The 23,111-nt window shown below is 39.0% G+C and overlaps 1 protein-coding gene across 2 annotated transcripts; it reads right to left on the bottom strand.

Annotated features, from left to right (window-relative positions):
- Positions 1 to 4,397: 4,397 nt before the first annotated feature.
- TLR3 (toll like receptor 3) lies at positions 4,398 to 22,472 on the bottom strand. 2 transcript variants are annotated; one of them, XM_084877714.1, is made up of 5 exons: positions 22,052 to 22,472; positions 16,667 to 17,118; positions 13,779 to 13,970; positions 11,128 to 12,980; positions 4,398 to 10,877 (listed from the first exon to the last, which is right to left on the bottom strand). In XM_084877714.1, exons 2-5 carry the CDS (start codon positions 17,108 to 17,110, stop codon positions 10,649 to 10,651), a joined length of 2,718 nt encoding a protein of 905 aa, XP_084733840.1. In that variant the 5' UTR covers positions 17,111 to 17,118; positions 22,052 to 22,472; the 3' UTR covers positions 4,398 to 10,648. The 2 variants fall into 2 exon arrangements, with proteins under 2 accessions (XP_084733840.1, XP_084733841.1); XM_084877715.1 differs by lacking the exon at positions 22,052 to 22,472 and having other exon boundaries at positions 16,667 to 17,145.
- Positions 22,473 to 23,111: the final 639 nt, after the last annotated feature.

Below are 23,111 nucleotides of genomic sequence, written 5' to 3'. Positions count from 1 at the left end.
GTATGAGGCCCGTTATGAGGAACTGCCTGGGTCTTTGGCTGGGTCCATCTCCACAAGTTTTTATGGCCCAAAGTTATGGAATTTTTTCTTCCTGGCACTGGAGCCCTGGGCTGAGGCATCCCGTGTGAGGTTGGGACCCCTTGCTCCTCAAGACAGGAACTCTGTGGCCAATATATCACTCCCCATTTTTTAAAAAAATGCCACACCTGGGTGTTGGGCCAGCCCATTCCAGGCCTCCACCCTTCCTACCCTTCTCAATGAACCTTCCTCTTTAATTCTCTAGTTGTAGGGCATCTATTCAGCCAGATATCAGGTGGTTCTGAATTATGGTTATTCTGTGGTGCAGTTGTAATGTTGATGCGGTTCTGAGAGGATGCGAGTATGGTGTTTATCTACACCACTACCGTGGCCCCTCCTCTGTGACATAGTTTTTTTTATTGCTTGTCATGCAGCAGCTGGACATGGCATTCCCTAGATCTCCATTTGTGTTTCAGTGTTCCTAGATACAAACAAAGCTATGGAAGTCCCATATTTTGTTGTGCTTTTTAAATTTTTATTTAATTTAGACTCCTAATATTTGCAAGTGGGATAAAAAAAGAGTTTAGCTTCTCTGAACTAACTGTATCTGAAAGACCTCTGAGGAGGTAACATTATGTAAAGGGAAAGTGAATCCAGAAAAGTAGGGCACTCACAACAGCTGACGCTGAATTCACAGACTTCCCCTGTTTTTTGTTGTTGTTTTTTTAGTCTGGGAAACTCAAATTAGCCATGAATTAATGCTTAAGAGTTGCCATTTGAGAGTGTGGTTAAATAGAGCTTTGGCTAGCAGGCATACCAAATGTGAGTTTTCCCAGCTGCTAGGGCACATAGGAAATTTCAAGAAGACAAACACTTTTATTAAGAATTTCATCAAACAAAGTTTTTTTCAGGTATGGTTTCAGAAATGATTATTTATGATTTCTATCAAGCAATTGTTCTTTTGCCTTTTTCTACCACAGGGGTTTGAAAAATTATAATAGAAAAGATTGATTTTTAAAAGATGTCTGATGTATTTTAGAAGATTTTACTTCTAAAAATAACCAACTTAAGAGGAGATACAAAATGAAAGAAATGTAATAGTTAATACTCAGTAACAAGTATTTTACAAAATAAAATGATATTCAAGAGCAATACTAAAAATCAGAAGTCTTAATTTATCTCACTGACAGTTTTTCACATTTCAGTGCTTATGAGGGTGAGCACCTTTATATAGGTGACTAAGACAACTTAACTAAGACAACCTAGTCATCTATTTGCAGCAGAATTTAAAAAAATAGAAAACAGAAGTAGAAAAATCGTCTACTTTGATAACTATAGAGAGAGATTCCAAAGATGGAAAGCAAGGAAATAACTTGGAAGAGAAGATAAAAATGAAAAAAATTGGGGTGTGGAAAGGGGTCCAGTGATGACAATAAGAATATATGATGAAGAGTGAGCTAAGGATGGAGGAGAGGAGGGGGAGAGAGCACTGCACACAACCCTGCTGGGGTGTGTTCTGGGCTCTGGGGACAATAAAGGTCAGCATTATGCTAGGAACCCTGTGAACACCATTAAAGTAAGTGCTGCTCTCCCTCTCTATATCATGTAACACACCCCCATGTCAGCAAACTAATTACAAATTCAAATTTTGTTTTCTAAAACATGCACATTTTCCTTTTTGTAGGATGATTTTATTATGCCAAATGGAATATTTCATTTTATTTGCCTCAGTTTCTGGTGCTAAGCAGAGATTTGTCCTGTGTATGAACTGGAAATAACTTGTCTCCTGAATTTAGATTACAAAACAAGAGACAGAAATCACACCACAATCCACACATGTGGGAAAATCTCACACCATCCACTCCAGGAAAGGGAGGAAATAAAATCATTTTACTTATTTTCCTCTTAAGGTCCCAGGGGTTTTCAAAGTAGGAAAGAAAGTGAGATAATGGAGTTTATAGTTCTGGGAAATTATGTCTCTATGTCTATTTCTAACTATATTCATTTCTATACTTACATTCATATGTAAATTCACATCACACATTGAAATTTTAAGAGGAATATTAAAAACAAAAAAACACCAGATGTCTGGATTTGCCTCATTGATTCATCAGTTTGCCATAAAGCAGTCAGTTGAATGCAAGACACACATACACACATATAAATGTAATTTTTGACTGAAAAATATTAAGCAAATATTTATACAATTCAATTTTATACATTTCAATAATTTACTGCTGTTAATTCTCCACTTCACATACTCTCCACTACATTTGTTTACAAATTACTTAACCAATATTCAGAAGGATCTATCAATACAAGTAACTTGGGCCCCTAAGTTTAATCATATTTAAGATGAAAATGTAAGCATTTATTTTTATTTAAATGTTTTTCTTTATTTTTTAATGGTTATTATTATTTTGTTGTTGTTAATTCTCACCTGAGGATATTTTTTTTCATTTATTTTTAGAGAGAGTGGAAGAGAGAGGGAAAGACAGAGAGAGAAACATTAATGTAAGAGAAACACATCAATCGGTTGTTTCCAGCATGAGCCCTCTCCAGGGCCCAGGCCGGGGAGGACCTTGCAACCAAGGTATGTGTCCTTGACCAGAATCGAACCTGGGACCCTTTGGTCCGCAGGCCTATTCTCTATTCAACGAACCAAACTGGCTAGAGCAAGCATTTATTTTTAAAATAACATATATTACAGTTAATTTCTATCATTGTTGCTACCATTTCATTCAGAATAAACATTTTTGGCATATGTGAAAAACAGCAATCTAGGTAAACAGATTTAAAAATAAATAAATTCTATTACAGTTAATAATTTAATTTTTCTTTGTAACAAGATTCTTCGCAGGTTATTGTAATTTTTCATTGTAAAATAATATTATTATTTCATGAATAAACAAATCAGTGGTAATTAAATGGACATATTTTGAAGAATGGACCCAACAATGCATTCTTTACATATGCATATGGAACACTTACAAAATTTGACCTCATACAAGGCTCCAAGGCAAGGCTCAACAAATTTTAAGGAATGAAAATTATGCAGAATATGTTATCCAGTCACAGTGGAATTGAGTTAAAAAAAAAAAAAAAAAAAAAAAAAAGACAGCTGGAAAAATCCCAAAATGTTTAAAAATTAAGTAATACCCTTTTAAACAAATATGGATCAAAGACGACATTCCAATGAAAATTAGAAAATAGCTCTAGCCGAGTTAGCTTAGTGGATAGAGACCAAAGGGTCTCGGGTTCGATTCCAATCAGGGGTAATTACTTTGGTTGAAGGTTCCTCCCTTGCCCCGGCCCTGGTCAAGGCTCATGCAGGAGGCAATCAATCGATGTGTTTCTCTCACATCAATGTTTCCCTCTGTCTTTCCCTCTTTCTTCCACTTTTTTTTTTTTTTATAAAAATCAATGGAAAAATATCCTCAGGTGAGGATTAACAAAAATAAAATAAAATAATGTATATTTAATTAAATAATAATGAACATATAGCATATCAAAGCTTTGGGGTATAGCTGAATCTGTAGGAAGATCATGGGTGTAGACCTACAGGAATTCGTTAGAATAAGGAAAAGATAAAAATTAATAACATAAGAATCCAGTTCAAGAAGGTAGAACAAGATTAGTAAATTAAAAGAAAGTAGGAAGAAGAAAAAAATAAAGAAAATCCCAGGGAGTAATTAAATGTAAATCATATTTACTAGAGAAGGTCAACATAGTCATACTCTCCAGCCCATTTTACAAGGTCAGTGACCTTAATACTAAAACCTGCCAAGAACCTTGTGACAAGGCCATGGGACGCTAATGATCGTGTGGGAGCCTTTGTTTCAAATAAGCATGGAGTTTGGATAGAGAGAACAACGGGCAAAGGGAAAAGCAGGAGGCCCTTTTAGACTTGGATGGGATCCTAAAGAGCATCTTTGCTAGTAAAGATCTGAGAAGTGATTCAAGTCCCCACAAAGCACCCATGTCTCTGAGACAATTCCATCGGGGCAAATGTGTTACATCGTGGTTTTCTTTTCTATCTGAGGCTGCTCATCCAAGAAACTAACATAAAGGTGTTGATTTTCCTGATTTCCAAGTTCAGTTAAGTCAGTCTCCTTTGTTTGCCTCTGTAGATGATTGCCTAATTAGACATGTTCCTAAAATCCCAAATAGCACCTGCCAGGAATGCATCACAGAATGCCTGGCTGAGCTGTTCAAAGACTCCTGCTTTCAAGGAGGTGACATTACTACTGTTTCTACACCAAGCACCAAGTACTGCCACGTCATCTGCACCCTTCACCCAAGATGTTTGCTCTTCACATTTATGGCTGAGTCATCAGCTAAAGATCCTACCAAATGGTAGGTATTTGCAATTCTACACAGAGAAACTAGATTTTACAGTTACCTACTAATAAAACTCCTTCTGCCATTTAATGAAATTTAATAAAATTTAATATATTATTAAATTTCATCAAGTGAAATATTAAATATGACATAAAAATATGATGTTCAGGCTCTAGTAAGTTTGCTCAGTGAATAGAAAGCATCAGCCTATAGACCAAAGGGTCCCAGGTTTGATTCTGATCAAGGGCATGTACCTCAGTTGCAGACTCCTCCCCAGCATGGGTTCTGGTCAGGCCACATGCAGGAGGCAACCAATAGATATGTTTCTCTAACATTGATATTTCTCTCTGTCTTTTCCTCTCTCTTCCACTCTTTCTAAAAATCAATGGAAAAAATATCCTTGGGTGAGGATTAACATATAATAATAATATGGTGTTTTGGCAGATGAGGGAGGAATAGACATACATCTCAGGATGGACTGTCCAACCCCTCCTTGTGGTCTCTATATTAATGGTGCGTGTTCGTATTTCTCTTTATGCTTGTTAATCATTTTGTCCTTTGCTTTCCTATTGATTATTGCTATTACTTGAAGTTATCTTTTTCCCTAGTAATTTTATTAGAAAAAAATTACATTTTATAAAGATGATGAAAGAGTACAGTGATCCCTGTCACCACCAATACTTTTTGACATTGTATCCTATTTATCTGTATTGAACATATGTTTAACAATGTGAAATAGTTTGAAAACATAATCCTTCACCCTTAACTATTTCAACATACATCATCCTACACAAAAGAGATAAAACATTAAAAAAGATCCTTTTATATCATCTGAATTGTCCCCCAAAGGTAATGTGTAGGTATTAATCAAAATCTTATCAAGATTCACAAATTATATTTGGTAGTTTTGTCTCCATAGTCACATTTTTAAAAATTTTAGAACATTCTACCTAACACTTTGGTTTCATGTCGAAGTTGAATATTTTTTTGTTAATCTTCAACCAAGGGTATTTTCTCCAATGATTTTTAGAGAGAGTGGAAGGGAGGAGGAGAGACATAGAGAGAGAAACTTCAACATGAGAGAGACACATAGACTGGTTGCCTCCCACATGCACCCCAACCAGGTTGGGGATCAAGCCTGCAATCAATGTATGTGTTCTTGACAGGAATCAAGCCTAAGACATTTCTATCTACAGGGAGCGACACTCTGCCCACTGGGCCAAACCGGTGAGGGGGAACTTGAAAATCCTATATAATAAAGAGGTAATATTCAAATTGACTGTCACACCCTCACACAAGATGGCCATCCTAATGTGGTCACAAGATGGCTGCTCCCATGTGATCACAAGATGGATGCCATAAGATGGCCGGCAGGGCAGTTGTGGGCGATCAGGCCAGCAGGAGAGGGCAGTTGGGGGCAACCAGGCCAGCAGGGGAGAATAGCTAGGGGTGACTGGGCCAGCAGGAGAGGTTAGTTCGGGGTGACCGGGCTGGCAGGGGTGGACAGTTTGGGACAATTGGGCCTGCAGGGGAGGGTAATTAAGGACAATCGGTCCAGCAGGAGAGCAGTTAGGTATCAATCAGGCTGGCAGGGGAGAGGTTAGGGAGTGATTAGGCTGGCAGGCAGAAGTGGTTAGGGGCAATCAGGCAAGCAGGCAGGTGAGTGGTTGGGAGCCAGCAATCCCGGATTGAGATCAGGCCTAAACCAGCAGTCAGACATCCCCCAAAAGGTCCCAGATTGAAGGTGTAGGCTGGGCTGAGGGACATTGCCCTTAGTGCATGAATTTTGTGCAACAGTCCTCTAGTTTAATAATAAAGCTTTACTGCCAAATTAAGTGATCAACATTTATGTGTGTTATTGCTGAATTCACAGATAATTCCATAGCACCCTGAAGATACAAAATTCATTGTTCTGGAAAGAGCCTGTAACCGAGAAACATGCCCTTAACCAGAATCAAACCCAGGACCCTTCAGTCTGTAGGCCGATGCTCTATCCACTGAGCAAAACTGGCTAGGGCTCTATTGTCTTAAGTCGCCCAATTTGTGGCACTTTGTTAAGGCAGACATAAGAAACTAATACACTATTGGGATATTAGTTAATTCTTTGGGTACTTCATCAATATGGTGTCTTGCTGGTACCTTTATGAAAACTTTGGTGGGTACATTTTCTGTGAAAAGCTGCTATACATTAGAGTGATAATCATAATTGTTTCAAATCTACAGGGAGAATGACAGGAGTCCTGAAGAGAGAGGGGAATAAGTATCATTGTTGGTTAAGGCATTGAGGGTAGCATGCTGGCCAGCCAGCCTCGTGAACAAGACACAGTGAATGAATGATTGATCCTTTTGTTTGAAGGTCCTTTGACAATGAGCTATAATTGCAAACATGATCAACAATTCTCAGCAAGATGCTGGGTCTTTTATACCCATTGTTCACCTGTCAACAGTCTTTCAGAGAGATGTTAGGTGCTACCCTGCTTCTCCGTTAATTACCAGTAGCAAGGCATTCTCATAGCATGAGCCCCGTGATGTGCCACAGAGGTCTGGCTCCTGCAGAATGAGGAAGTGAAAGAAAATGCAATGAATCATTGCTTCTGACCAGGACCATGTTCATGTTAGATAGGCTTCATTAGAAATGTCAAAGCAGTGTTTTGTGTGATAAAATTCTGCTAATACCGATTGATGAATAATCTGAAGAATTTATTTTCTGATGTGTTCAATAATGCCTGGCTACACCATTGAGAAAGGATTAGGAAGTCATAACCATGCTGCTATGAAGAAATGGCATGTTTTGGAAACCTGGAAGTTAAAGTAAATAACGTGAGTAATTAATCTGCTTCAGAATTTAAATGGCCTCACTTAGCATGACATCCAGGCCAGAAACTCTAAAGAAGAATACTGTCACATTTGATTAAAAAAAAAAAAATTCCTGTTTCAAATAATGGAATGTTGTGAGGCTCACAATAATTAACATCTGTTTGGCAGCTGGAACAGGGGGAACAGAGCCTGGCACAGGGTCAGCTCTCAGCATATGTTTGTTTTTATTATCTGCGCAGCCAGATTACACTGAACAACCCGGAAAAAGATCTAGAAGGAAATGAGAGCTACTCTTATGTCCAAGTTTATTCCTTCTTGTACTAATTGGAAGTTTTTGACAAGCGTGTCTTACTTGTTTTCAATGGTAAACACAATAAAAGAAAACAAAGCAGATCACAACCTCAAAAGCCTCAAGCAAGGTTTCTTGATTTGCGATTGAGGGCTGTGGATTCTACCAAGGATACAAAAACAAGAACTTGACACTGATGGGAAAGCTGCTTTAGATGACAGGATTGCTAATAGACCATGACTGCCTCTCCTGGGTGTGGTAGCAGACGCGGTGCAGTGGAACAAACTGAGACCAGACCCAGGGGGCTCTCCAGATGCTCTGAGCTGCAAGTGCCAAAGAAAGCCTGCACTAACAGAAGCCTGAGCATTTCAGGCGCTTACATAACTCCCAGCAGGAGGCCCACAATAAGCTGGTTTGGGATTGGTGCTGGGAATTATCAATGTCATCAGAGACTCAACACCCTTCTTTTTTGTTTGCTCACTGTAAGGTTGCAATGCCTTTTCCTGGGGGTCCCAGGATGGTACCCTGAGCTCCAATCATCTTCTCCTCAAATAACTACCTGCAAGGCAAGAAGGTACATCTCACTCAGTCACTTTCCCTCTCATCAAGGGACAAAATACTTTCCAGAAGGTTCTCATTGGCCAGAACTAAATTAAAAGTCCTTCCCTAAGCTAATCATCAGCCAAGGGGAAATACGCGTTGTCATGCTTTTCAATCATAGTGCACCTCCTAGTGGTTGAGCAAAAGTCTACTGTCCCTCAGAACAAAATCAGGGCCCCCATCAATCAAGAAAGGAGAGATGGGCATGTTTGTTGGATAAAGTAGATAGCTACAAGGAATAGTTTGACTATCTTCCACTATCAAATTAAAAGGGCAGCTACCAGTTAACAGCTCACATGTGCACTACCGATGTCACTCATGTACTGAGCATTTTAAGTGCTCTCATTGAAGAGGCAGTAATAGGCCTTCTCAAACCCAACCTCTTCATATTCCCAGATGACATATCACAGTCAATGCCAAGATCATACCCCATAGTATTTTGGTAGTTTTAACCTTTACATTCGAGTCAGACTGCGTAGGTTCAAATGATGAATTTAGTAAGTGGCAGAGATATGACATTGGGCAAGTTAAGTAACCATATGCTTCAGTTTCCTAATCTGGAAAATGAGGCAATAGTAGTAGCCTATGTGGTTGGGAAAACTTAAACAAATACTACATTAAAATGACTTAAAACGTTTGCCTGACACATAGCATATGCTCCCTTAGGTGCTAATCTATACTAATAAAAGGGCAATATGCTAATTAGACCCGGTGGACTGGCCATCTTCCAGACATTCAAATTCCTTCTGGACAAAGCCACGGTGGTGGGGGCCGAGGCAGAGAGGGCAGTTGGGGGCAAGATCAGGCCAGCAGTGAAGGGCAGTTAGGGGTGATTAGGCAGGCAGTAGAGAGGTTAGGGGCAATCAGGTAGGCAGGCAGAGGCAGTTAGGGACAATCAGGCATGTGAGCAGTTAGGAGCCAGTGATCCAAGATTGTGAGAGGGATGTCCAACTGCTAGTCGGACATCCCATAAGGGGCCCCTGATTGGAGAAGGTGCAGGTTGGGCTGAGGGAACCCCCCGATAACCCCGTGCACAAATTTCATGCACCGGGCCACTAGTAATACTATTAACCATGACTGAAAACCTGGTAAATATTAATGAAGACTCTTCTCAATGCTTTTCCAGCCTTTGATTAAAAAGTGTGCAATTTGCTTTATGGTGCGTCTTTCCATGGCAAGAGAATCATCTTGAATTTTGCACATTCTTTACACAAGTCACTTGGCTTCTGTAGGATTCCCAACTGTAATATTATTTTTTTTATGAAATCCTTATGAGTATTAAATGTTATAATGCATAAAGTAATTAGTAGGTAATAAATGGTTGAGGAGCAGTTCTGCTAAAATAATGGAGATGCATCGGTGAAGAGGTTGTGACTAATTCAAAAGTCCACTGAATATGACTCTACTTAAATGTTTCTCAAAGGGACATTATAGATCCTCTCCAGCAGAGTTATCTGGGATGACTGTCAATGCCGAATTTTGAGCCAAACTTCGTGATTCAGAATTTCTGATGGCGATGCCCAGGATCTGCTTTTTAGCAAGCTACCCAGCTAAGTGGTCAGCTTGTTACAGTTTTAGACCTATTTGTCTAGTCCTTAATATGCATGGGTCCCTGTCAGCCCAGTGTCTTTTATTTGCCCAACAGAAATATGCCTGACTTTTCATTAAAGGGTTGTGGGTTATTGATGACTCCTCCTATTATACCCGCCACTCATCTTTGACAACTGTGGGGCTCCCTGTGACCTCAGTTCAGAGTACTTTAAATTTTCCTGGCCTCCGGTTTTCTCTTGTGAAACTCCATTAGGGGTCAAGGAGCATATTCCTGCCTTCCTAAGCCAGTCCCCATCTCTTTGGTTTGAGACCTCTCCCCATACCTTGTCCAATGCATCTCTTTTATCTAACTGTTTCTGAGTTATATCCCTTTATAACAAACCAGTAATCCAGTAAGTAAAATGTTTCTCTGAGTTCTGTGAGCTGTTTTAGCAAATGTATTTATTAAATCATTTGTTTTATTAAGTAATCAAAATTACTAACAAATGTTTTCTGCCCTAGAGTCTGCATATTAAAATAGTATTTATAATTTAACAAAATCAACACTGGAATAGGCACTACTAAAATACAACTGGAAAATTACTGTAATTAAACTTTAAAAATATGGGTATATATTCTATTGTTTATAATTGAAATACCATTGTGCCCATTAAAACAATTATTTTTTTTTATTCTGAGTACATAAAAAAAACCAAATATAACTATTACAAACCCTCCCATAACTATTACTTCACTTAAATAAGGAATATTTTAAAACTTTCTTAAGTTTTCATTGGCCTCAGTAACCAATTATGTATATTCATTAATAGGAGATATTCCCATATGTTTCTTTTGGGTCAAATTAAGTCAATTGGTTATAAAAAGTCTGAAATAAGGAGATATATTTTCATAAAAGAGAAATAACTGTGATCTAATACTCTCACCTATAAAATATAAACAAACAGATTTACACAGTTTTCAAGTAAAACTTAAATTTACCATGAAACTTTTTAAATTAGGAAAGTTACTCCTTTATTTAATTTTTAAATAAATCTAATGTACTGAATTTCTGGACCCAAGTGCTACTTGCAATTTATGATGGAAGGCATTTTTCCGTTCTTTCTGAACTGGCCAGTTCAAAATGCAGTGAGATTTAAACATTCCTCTTCGCAAGCAGAGTGCATGGTTCAGTTTATAATCTGGAATCTCCTCAAGAAAGATCAAGATAATGGAATCCAGGTTTTGTTCAATAGCTTTCTGAACTGCTTGGTGCACCTTGAATCTAAGCAACAACAAACAAGCAAAAACACAAGAAATTGAATTTATTTATATATACAGTTTTTAATAGTCAAAAGCTCTAAAATCTAAAATTCCCCTTAGAATTTACTTTGATCTCTCACTAAGAATCAGGTTATATTCTTTCTTAAGTTTATTTTTTTTAAATTCATTGAGTTGTGAGTAAAATGTTGATAATATTGAAAAGCTCAATGTAAAAACAGGTATATACTTCAAATGTCACAGTGTTCACCTACCTTTTGCATAACGGGTCTTTCAGTAGATGCTGTGTTATAACAAAAATGGTTTTCCTGCTCCTTTTGATGCTATTCACAATTGCTTCAAGTTCAAGGACACCTGCCTGAAAGTCCCTTTCTTCCAGACAAAATCTGAGAGTTTGATCTTGCTCTTCCATCGGGGAGAAGTTCTCCCAGACCCAGTCCCTATCTTCATAGGCGTGAATTATATACGCCACATAGTCAAACTGCTCTGGCTGTCTATCCATTTCTTTGAAACCGAGAGCACGATGCACTAAAACATTCCAGTAGAAGGATATCCTCCAGCCTTCGAAATGGATGCACAGTACAATAAAGATAAAACTCAACAGGATGCTGGTATTTACTATAAAGAGGAACTTGAAGGGGGCACTGTCTTTGCAGGGTGATATATCAAAAAGCATCACTGGGAAACCATGGTATTGCGGCGGGGTATTGCAGAGATAGTGGCTTGATAGCTCAGAGATATTGGTGTGGGTAGCATTGAGCCAGGTAACAAACCAGGCAATGCTCTCACATGTGCAGTCGAACGGATTAAAGCGCATGTCTAAATTACTCAGATTCCTGAAAGCCGGCCCGAAAACATCCTTCTCAACCGACGTGATGAGGTTCTTCTGAAGGCTCAACGACTTTAGAGATGCCTGCTTGTCAAAGATGGACGGTGGAAGTACATTCAAATTATTCAACCCTAAACTGATGCTCTTTAACTGAAGCAAGTCCTTGAAGGCCTCTGCCGGGATCTCATCAAAGCCGTTAGACTCTAAATTAAGGATGTGGAGGCGAGAAAGACCCTTCAGAAAATTCACAGGACCGCCAGGGTTTGCTTGTTTCCAGAGCCGGGCTAAGTTGTTATGCTGCAGATCCAGAATCTCCAGTCTATCCAGACCCTCCAACAGCTCATCGTTGATGTTGGCTATGTTGTTGTTGCTCAAGTCGAGGATGGTCATATTGGCGAGAGGGCGGAAAGGGGAAGGGGAGCTATCCAGGTTTTTAAGGGCCACCCTTCGGAGCATCAGCTGTCGAAGGCTTGGGACCGAGGCAAAAGAGCTGCTTGTCAGTTGCAGGTATTTGTTGTAGGAAAGGTAGATTTCAACAATGTTTTCTAGGCCTCTCCATTCCTGGCCCGTGAGTTCCTGCCCGATGTCATTAATGCCGAGGTCCAGTACCTTCAGGTGTCCCAACCAAGAAAAAGCTCCCCTTTCTATTTTTGAGATTTTATTTCTTGTCAGGTTGAGCATCAGTAAAGGAGAACGAGCAAGTGATTCAAATGTTTTATTTGTCAACGTTTGCAAACCGGTGAAGGAGTTGGCTAGACTTAAGTATCGCAGCTGTGTGAGTCCTGCGAACATGTTGCTTTTTATGCCTGGAAAGTTGTTATTGTCCATGTTAAGATGCTCCAGACTTGTTAGCCACTGAAAGGAAAAATCATCAATCTTGGGAGACAAAGAGAGCGAATTGCTTTGTTTCGTAAAGGAGCATCTCAAGTTCAGGTATCGCACATTGGAAAGCCCATAGAAGGAGCGAGAAGACAAATGTACTATGTTATTATACTCCAGAAAGAGATATTCTAGATGTGGAAGCCACACAAAGGAGTCATTGCCAATGGCATTTAAGCCATTATAGGAAAGATCGAGCACGGTGAGGTTCGTCTGCTGGAGTCCAGCGAAAGTCGTGTTGCTTGTTTTGTACAGCTGGGTGCTGCTCAGGGAGAGAGTCTGGATGCTTGTGTTTGACAGTTCCTGACAAAGGTTCTCGGTGAGACTGGGGCCCAGCTGGGCATTGTTCAGAGAGAGACCAAACAATTTTCCAATTGCATGAAAACACCCTGGAGAGAACTAAGGGTGGAGAGGGGGGGAAATAGGTTAATAACCAAGACACAGTAGAGTTTGTATGAACCTTGCAACTCAATCTGTTAAACACAATGCATTACTTCAGTCCCCTCCCCGTTATTCACCTTCTCTGGGTTTTTTCTCTGTCCCTCTAATGCACATCTCCTTATTCTGCACCTGTAACACCCAGGCCTTGCTCCAACCCCCCACTCCCCTCACATCCCTCCCCTGGCCACAGGGTAACTTCTCCTCAGCATCCATGGCTCAGCTTAGATGTCACTCCCAACATTGTGCTACATTGTCTAGCACACAGCCCTACGAAGTAATGTTTATTACACTAACTTTATAACTGGAGAACCGGAGTAGAGAGAACCTGAATAATTTGAGAACTTGAATAATTTGCCTGCTTGCACAATTAATGAGAAAGCCCAGAGAGGAAGGCAACTATCTTAGCTCTAAAGCCCATGCTCTTAAGCATCACGCTCTGTTAATTCTTTCAGAGATTTTGTAAGATAGATGGTTTTATTTCCACTTTACATGTGAGGACCTTGAGAGCTGAAGTTCCCCAAAGTCCAAGTACTGGTCTATAATGGAAGGAGGATTGTAAGCCACTTCTGTTTGACGGCGGAGCCTTAGCTCCTAATTGTTACCCAAGTTCCTTTCTCGTGAGGGTGACATCAATGACCAAGAAGTCAGTGTGAAGGATTTCAGAAATCTATAGGAATTTTTGGATTCTTATCCATGTGACACAATTACAGACTGCCCACACTTAAAGACAGAACTCAAATTTATATCACTTCTTACCTCTTTAATTTGATTTGAAGACAACTCTAATTTTTTTAAAGAAGAATTGCCAAGGAAATCAAGTTCTTCACCTCTTAGTACATGAATTTTATTATTTGATAATAGGAGCTCTTGGAGATTTTCCAGTTGGAGTTCAGTTCCTAATTTAGTCGATGATAAGCCATTATGAGATAGATCTAATCTGATTAAATTCTGAGAGAGAGAAAAAAAGTACACGTTAAAGTTTTGCCATCAAAAAAAGTTCCTCTAAATCAGGGGTAGGGAACCTTTTTTTCTGCCAAGGGCCATTTGGATATTTATAATATCATTCACATGCTATACAATACTATCAACTTAAACATTAACCTGCATAATTGGTCAAACACTTAATTAACTCACTCCTAGTGCCTTGGCGGGGCCAGACCAAATGATTTTTTGGGCCGTATACAGTCTGCAGGCCAGATGTTTCTCATCCCTGCACTAAATGTATGTGAACCTTAGAAAGAACTCAAGAGCAAAATGTCATTTCTCTATTATTCTATAGAAAACTGACAGTAGGAATAATAAAAATCTTTGTTGAGATTGAAAATATTATTGTTGCAAGGATTTAGTTTCTTACATCAAGAATCACTTTATTTCTCTTACTGAAATAAAAAAGGCTTAAGATTACTTATTCATGACATAAACAATAGTCATAATAAGCACGTATTTACATATCTATATATATAAAAGGCTAAGCAACCAGCCAACCATCTAACCGACCAGTAGCTATGACAAGCACTGAGCACCAGGGAGCAGACACTCAACCACAGGCATGGAAACATGGAACAGACTGATAAATCTCAGAGGAAAAGAGGGAGAGGGGAAGACGGGAAGAGATTAACCAAAGATCTTATATGCATAGTAGAGTACTTGTGCACTGGTGGGGTCCCTTGGCTTGGCCAGTGCCCTCTCACGATCCAGGACCCTTTGGGGAATGTCAGATAGCCAGTTTCAGCCGAATCCCCACAGGGCAGGCTGAGGGACCCCACTGGTGCATGAATCTGTGCACCAAGCCTCTAGTTTATTTATAGTAAACTTATATTTCTGATCTAAGTAATATTCATGTGGCTTTTTAAACATATAGTGTTATACATCAGTCTTGAAACTAAACAACAGGAAAAGAGAAATATTTTTTTTAAAAAAAACTATGAGGCCCAGCTAGTGTTGTTCAGTGGTTGAGCATCAACCTATGAAGCAGGAGATTCCAGTTCGATTCTCGGTCAGGGCACATTCCTGAGCTTTGTCCCCACTGTGTGGTGTGCAAGAGGCAGCCAATTGGTAATTCTCTCATCAATAGAAACATTGATGTTTCTATTTCTCTCTCCCTCTCCCTTCCTTTCTGAAATCAATAAAACATATTTTGAAAAAAGAATTTTCAGTAGAACTTTGTCAACCATGAAATCCTAAGAAGATTTTTACATTGAGCAAGATTCATAGCTATGTAAACTTAGCATCATGTCAAGTAGAGAATGTTCATTTTTGTTTGTTTTGTCAGGGCTGTGGGATGTTTTTTCACCCTATGCTGTTTTTGAACATGTATGCTACAAACTCAAGTAAAAGATAAGGAAACATTTATATATGTTAGGGCAAAATCTTATGTCTATTAAACAGAGTAACACTTTTATTTATTTTTAAATAAAAAAGATAATGATAAAATTTCCCCCAATGATTACTCCAACTGGATATTGAGGTCTTGTGTCCAAAGGTGTTTTTCCACCTTATAATCTAAGAAGGCCCCAAAAGAAATTTCAAATAGCTTCCAAGCAAATCATTTTATATAAGTTTCTAAGCATATTTAAATATGTGTTATTCTTGGCATCTGAGGTCAAGAAATGACCAGTAGCTATAAGTCCATTAAAAAGAAGAAAACAAATAGTTTTGAAAATGGCTTTGGTTTAGGAAAAGGACTTAATAATTGTCTCAAATTTAGAGATAATAAATATAGGATGGGGCAAAAGTAGGTTTACAGTTGTGAGTACATGAAACACAGTTTATTCTTGTATTATTTAATTGTATTGTTTTTCATATAAGCAACTATCAACCTACTTTAGCTCTACCCTGTACATTTTTCACAGATTTAAAATTCAAGCAAAATACTAAAAGGGAAAATGTAAGTAGTCATTGGAAAAACAATATTGTGAGATTTCTAAAATCAAGAATAGGTAACTTTAAGTTGAACAACTTATCATCTATCAATGTGTTAACCTTATTTAAGTCAGAATTTACACTCGACATTTTTTCATTATTTCAGGTACAAAATCAGCAGCCTTGAAAGGGTATTTGCTGTGCTCCTCATGGGATGTTCCAATTTATCTTTGATCCCTACCTCCTGTATCTAAGAAAGTTCTATTTCTAATGGGAAGAAGCAAGAGAGGCAGAGATCTTTAAAATTAAGATTGAAACTGATTTAAGCCCTAGACTATTTGGCTCAGTGGATAGAGCATCAGGTTGCAGACTGAAGGGTCCCGGGTTTGATTCCAGTCAAGGCCACATACCCGGATTATGGGCTCAATCCCCAGAAGGGGGTGTGCAGGAGGGAACCAATCAATGATTCTCTTTCATCACTGATGTTTCTACAATATCTCTCTCTTCTCTTCCTTCCTCTCTGAAACCAATAACAAATATATTTTTACTAAAAAAAGAGAAACTGATTTAAGATGATATTTTCTCTTTTCAAAACATTTCCCATGATAATGGCAATATTTGTGTGTGGTTCCCCTCAGCCCTCCAATTTGGATAGATCAGATTTCTCCTTCTCCACTCAGATATCTAGATATTAAGTCTAAGGATGAATACATGACTTGAAACCTTAACATTAGATAACATACTTTTCATTTATTATATGGAAATAAACATTTTCATCTTACCTTCAGGTTTTTAAAGGGATTATTTTGAATTTTATGGATTAAATTGTATCCAAGATGGAGTTCAGACAAATTCTGGCAGAAGATAAAGGTTTTGTCAGAAAGTTGAGACAGCTCATTGTGTTGGAGGTTCAAAATTTCCAACAAGGGGAGTTTTTGGCACAATTCTGGCTCCAGTTTTGAGATGGAGTTAAATCCTGCATCTAAGATAGTAAGTTGACTGTATCTTGTAAGATTGGCAGGTGGTAATTTTCTGATTTGATTATGGGTCAGATTCAGCACTGTTATGTTTGCCGGGAGGTCATCGGGTATCTGAGTCAACTTCAGGTGACTGCAGTCAGCTACTTCATGCTGAACAGCACACCTGCTGGCAGAAGATACGCACTGTATCCAAAAGGGCAACAGTCCCAAAAAGCAGCAGATATTACACAGCAGACTCCGGCTCATGATCCCACCTTATAAAAAATATTAGAAAGCAATAAATTACATTAATAACACATGTTTTCATATGCATTGGTATAGTCTTTGTAAAATATGTAACCAAATGTATCTATGCATGATTTTTTTTTTTACTATAACTTTCATGATATACAAGTATGTGCAATACAGGTAGTACATTATATGGAAACTAGTGGTCCAGTGCACGGACTCATGCATATTGAAAGGAAATTAATTAGAAAAAATATTTGAATATCACTATTCGCCTTTTTTCTATAATAGAAGTGAAAGAAAATTAGTAAGATGTACATGAAAATAATATATAACTTTATTAATAAGTAAACAATAACAATATGATATAATAACAACAAAGATATATGAAAACAAAAACATGATATAAAAACAACAAAAAACATGATATAAAAACAACAATGATACAATGACTGATAAATGGATTAAACTAATTCTAATATCTCCATGCATACCACATTAAGAGTAAAAACACTTTCAGATTGCTTGAGTAAGTCCCTTGTGATGAAGTATTTACAACTTTAACTTTAAGGTCACATGCTCTTTGAACTCGAGAGAAAGCAGCATATAACTGACCATGTCCAAAAATGGGTTCAGCTAGGAATATTCCTACTCTGTCTAGAGTTTATCCTTGTGATTTATTAATAGCCATTGCAAATGCTGGCATCACGGGAAACTGCCTTCAAATTAATTAAATGGGAGGCCAGTGTCAGACAGAGACAAATTAATTAGTTAACATTAATTTTTAAAAAATATGCTGGGTGTTCTAGAAAATTTATATCATTTGGAGGAACTTCGCCTTTGCTACAACATTGAGTACATTTTCCATCAGATGGTTTTTCACCGGAGAAATTTAGGGATAGGCAAAATTGACATGTAACAGTCCTTCCACCACAACTGTGTTTGATAATTGCACCCTCATTTACCTCATTTTTGCTATGAAGGCAGTTCCTACTATTATTGGTAGTAAATGTACTTGTTGATGGCTGTTTTTCAGACATATTCTGTTGACAAAGTTGCTTTCTTTCAGCCTCAGAGGATCATTGTGCCAACAGTTGGTCTGCAGATACGTTCTGTCAATGACCCTGGCTTCTTTTGGCTTCAGAGGTATGTTGTGGCAATAGTTGGTCTTTAGACATATTCCATTAACAACTTCGGCTTCAGAATGTCAACAAAAATGTGACATCATTACCTGGTGCCCACAGCCACCATTTCCAGGCTGGGCTGGGCTGTGGTCTGCATTTTGCACCATGGGGTCTTGGCAACATCGGCTGTGATTTGGTGGACTGTCTGTCACTCCAGGATGGCGGCAGGGCCTATTCCCACTTGGGGGAAGCAGAGGGTTGCTTTGTGGGCACCAGATATGCAATGCCATTTCTCTGTGTTTGTCACAGCAGCTCCTGTGTTAACTGTCTGCCCTCTGGTGGTCAGTGCACATCATAGTGACCAGTTGGACAGTTGGACATTTAGCATATTAACCATATATAATTCAAACAGCATAGAAAATACAGAATAAAACTTACAAACTCCCTCTTTACCCTTCACTTACATTCCCATGGGAATGACCTAAAGTAACCTTTTGATAGTGTCTATTTTTAATTCTCATGGCCACCTTCACAAACCTAAATAATATGCTTATGTTGCTATTTCTTCATTTACTGACTTTACCTATTTTCTTCCCATTCTAAAGATAAGGAACTTAATTACTGTGTTTCATCATTGTCATCACAATTTTTCTTTAGTTATTTTTAATTTAATTTAGTCTATTGTTACAATTATAATTTTAAAGACTATACTTAGAATTCTATTTATTGATCAACCAACTTTAAACAAACAAACAAAAAAACCCTCTTGACTCTTCACCATGTGATACAGGAAATGTGCATCCCTGTATTTTCTACACACTTCTTCCTTCCTTGCATTTCTTAAAACTGTCCGCTCTAACAGATATATAATGTTAGCATTTATCCTAAAGCTATGGTAGGTCAGATAAACCTGGTCTAGATCAATTCATAAAATCTAAAGTCAATAGATATCATTTATAATTTTATGATAATATAAATGACTGCTCACTGCAGAATCAGTAAGACTCAGAGAAACACAGCCATTAAGAGAACAAACCCTGGAATTACACCCTCTGAGTTCTGATCCTGGATCCGCTACTATATAGCCTGGAGCAAGTTAATCTATTGATATTTCTCAGGCCTTAGTTTTCTGGTCTTGTAAGTAGAGATAATTAGAGTCACTCCATAGGTCATTACAAAGGTTAAAAGAGATGTCTTTTAGTGTTTGGAACAAAGCAGGATTTAATGTTACTATTATTATTATTAGTCAGTATAATAATCCATGTTGTATAAAGTGGAGTTTTTATAATTACAACAATTATAATAGGTAATTATAATTATTTTCTATTTTTAATTTTTTTTACTTAAAAAAAATTTATGCAAATGGTATACACTGAGTGGCCAGATTATTATGATCTCTGAACACATAATAATCTGGCCACTCAGTGTATTTGCATATAAGCCTTTTATTATATAGGATATACACTCGTTCACCATTAAATTGGAAGGAAGTAGTAGTGGGAGCCAAGCATGTAAAATACTTGATATCCAGGAAATGCATGGAGGCTTAGAAAGACTGGAGAAGCCCCTTTAACTCCACCCTGGATTAGGCGGAGAGCTTCCTTCAGGACCCACGTGGCACTGTCTTCGCAGGCTGGGAAGCAGTCAGCATCTTCCCTGAACAACCACACCATTTAAGGAGGCCTCATTCCTTTCAAACTGCTCATTTTTCCATTTCATTTTAAAGAGTGGGAAGCAAGCCTCAGGTTAGGAGGCACCCATAAGACATCTTACCCTACTACTTGGTCTAAAGAGTGAAATTAACAAATTTAAGCTCTTGCTAATACAACATTCACCAAATCTGAGGCCTTTAAAAAATTCTATTTATTTATTTTAACTGGTGGAGATCTTTACTTTCCCTCTTCTAGGGCACATGTCCGGGGCTTACCTATGTGGCAGGTGGGCAGGTGACCCCCAGGGTAAGTGACCTCTCCTCTTCGGGAGACGCCCAGGCCCCTACCAGTGGGGTTTCCCAACCCCTTTCCCATCCTACCTTTTGGTATTTCCCTGGCGAGCAATGACACTTAACAGTTTCTTTCATGTGCTTACTGTCTATTTGTATGCCTTCCCTATGCTCAAACATTTCGCTCATTTATTGATCAGGTTGTTTCTTTTTCATTATTGTTTTATAGTTAATATTTGTTATAGATTGTTTAGTAACTAAAACCACACTCTTAATATTGTAGCTTTATAGTAAGTCTTGAAGTCAGAAGTGTAAATTTTCCCATTTTGTAACTCTGTTACTAGATTGCTTTATGGCATGCAATGGTTTATGGGAATTATCTGAAATAATTTTATTTTTTATTTATTTAATGAATCCTCCTTATGAAGAAGTAAGTGGCAACAAGAGAGGACATAGTTGTTTTTATCCTATGCTGTGTAACCTAGAAAAATGATTAGAACATAGCCGGAATTGAATAAATATATGTTGAATGAATAGTTTTCCATGGGCAGTTAAAAATCAGCTCAAGAAAACCTTTTTTTTTTTTTTTCTATGCATGGTTACAAACTTGTTTTGGTGGAATTTGTATCCGCTGTAGTATTTGCTGGTATGATTGTTTACCTAGTTTACCATTTTCACAGTTTAAAAAAAAAAATCAAATGTATCCTCAAGATATGGGGATGAATCAATAATAATGATATTTTAATAGATTTTTGAATAAGATCTAAAAGTCATGTCACAAGAAGAATTCCAGATAAGTTTGACTGTAAAATCCTTGTAGGTGATTATTCTAGGAAAACAGAACTTATCTGAGTATTTAAAACTATTCTTTTTAACATTAGCGGTTTTATTTTTATCCTACCGTAGCTCTCAGAAAAACAGAAGAAATCAGCTTTTATAAATTAACATTCTCATCCAGTGGCCTTTACAATGCTGGCACCAGATACTTTTAAAGTTACACACATTTTATGTACACAGGCTCTGAGGAGCATCACAGCCTGAGCCTGGCCGTGTGGAGAGCCAGTTCAGGGAGCACAGGATTCTGTCTGTCCGAGCCAGCGCCACACTGCGCAGTGGTGAGGACATGGAGTCTGGAGCCAGGCTGCTACAGTTTGGCTTATTACCGTGTAGGGGGATATTTCTCTGTCCCCCTACATATGTACACACACACACCGCATGCAGACACATGCCAACACAAAGCCATATTGCAAAGTTGGGAGGCCACTTCCTGCAACTGCTAGCTGCCAAGGCTGACTCCATCTCCGTCTGACCTGACCCACATCTGCCCAAGCTAATCGCTGATCCTCTTACCCATCCGAGCGGCTTCCCACTTCTCATATCCATTCTTCCTCCTTTCCTAGGCCACAGACAGCCTTTGTCTCACCCGGGGAACAGGGGGAGGGTGCCCCCCTTTCCAGCACATTGTCATAAAGTGCCAGCTCAGCTCCCCCCGCAGCCAGGCAGGCCGAGAGAGAAAGAAAAGCTCTCTGAAGCTCTCACGACTTTGTATCTTTAAGACAAAAGTGTAATTTTTGTAAAGGCTATTGCTGAAGAATTCCAGTAGCTACCTTCATGTGCCCGCCAGCTACATCACAAAGGAAAGAAAGTTTTTTTTTTTCATTTGCTGCAATAAAAGGTGTTGCTATTATTTGCACTGAGTTATGTACACTTCTTCCCAGAGTTACATCTCCTGCCTGTCTCTCCATGCTCCTAGGCGAGTGATTCTGGCTAGATTTCAAGCACCAGAGCAAAGAAAGAGCAACAAATCCTGAAACCCTAGTTCCACCCGAGGAGAGATCCTGGCCCCCCGAAGGTGGAATCTCTACCTTCACGCGCTCTGAGGAAGCTGACCGCCCCTCTTGTCCAAATCCAGCCGTGTTCCCAGGAACAGATTTGCTGCAATCTTGAAAGTGAAACTGAAGTTAAAAAAAAAAAAAAAAAAAGACCTGTCCTATCTAGTTGGTGCATTCTAAGAAGGGCAAAGGAAATAAAACACAAGCACAGCAAGAGGCATGGAAAACAGCTCCTTGAGAATATCTTCCTTCATTTTCTTAGGTGCAGTACCCTGGGTTTCCTTAAAAGGGCCACAGATTTAGCCACAGAGGAAGTTCAGACAAAGGGACTTCACCCCTCAGTGCGTGCAGGGCGGTATTAAATAGTTAATGAATATCTAACTGAGAGGGAATTCCTCTGCTATTAACCCGAGGCTGATGCAAAACGGTCAGAATTGAACAGTGTGCAGTCAGAGGGACAGAAAAACCGCTCTGTGCCTAATCAAAGCTAATTACTTCCATTTCTCTAATCTCGCTTTCTCTTCTTGCTGACACTGTAAGGGAAATAAGTGCAGAAACTCACCCTTTGATCAGAGAAGGACCAAGTTTCACAGCCGAGAGGGAGCCAGCGCCGTTCACAGGCAGGACCTGCGGGGAGCACCCAGGCGCCCCCAGAAAGTTCAGCTTCACTGACTTGTCTTCCATTCGCTTTACTGACTCCAACTGGTTAAAGCAATATGCTTGTCCAGAAATGAGCACATTTTTTATTGTTATAATAGTATAACTACATAGTGGCCTGGTGTATGAAATTCATGCATGTGTTGGGGGAGGTGTCTCTCAGCCCGGACTGCACCCTCTCCAATCTGGGACCCCTCAGGGGATGTCCTACCTGCAGTCAGACATCCCTCTCACAATCCAGGACCACTGGTTCCTAACCACTCACCTGCCTGTCTGCCTGATCACCCCTAACCACTCTGCCTGCTGGCCTGCTTAGCCTCAACTGCCACTCCCCGCCAGCCTGCTTGCTTCCAACTGTCCCCACTTGCCAGCCTGATAACCCCCAATTCTGCCTCCCCCTGCTGGCCTGCTTACCTCCAACTGCTCTCTCCCTTCCCTCCCCCTCTCGGCCTGATCACCCCTAA

Source organism: Pipistrellus hanaki (assembly GCF_964339955.1).
Source record: "Pipistrellus hanaki genome assembly, chromosome: 3".
Taxonomy (NCBI): Eukaryota; Metazoa; Chordata; class Mammalia; order Chiroptera; family Vespertilionidae; genus Pipistrellus; species Pipistrellus hanaki.
The sequence above is the reverse complement of the archived record's forward strand: the minus strand, read 5'-3'. Positions and strand labels throughout refer to the sequence as shown.

What these genes read in the sequence shown, in the direction of transcription:
- TLR3 (XM_084877714.1), bottom strand. Translation starts at nt 17,110, where the DNA reads ATGAGCCGGAGTCTGCTGTGTAATATCTGCTGCTTTTTGGGACTGTTG. An exon ending in ATCCCTTTAAAAACCTGAAG is followed by an intron (nt 13,971 to 16,666) that starts GTAAGATGAAAA and finishes TCTCTCTCTCAG; the next exon opens with AATTTAATCAGATTAGATCT. An exon ending in CTTCAAATCAAATTAAAGAG is followed by an intron (nt 12,981 to 13,778) that starts GTAAGAAGTGAT and finishes CTCCACCCTTAG; the next exon opens with TTCTCTCCAGGGTGTTTTCA.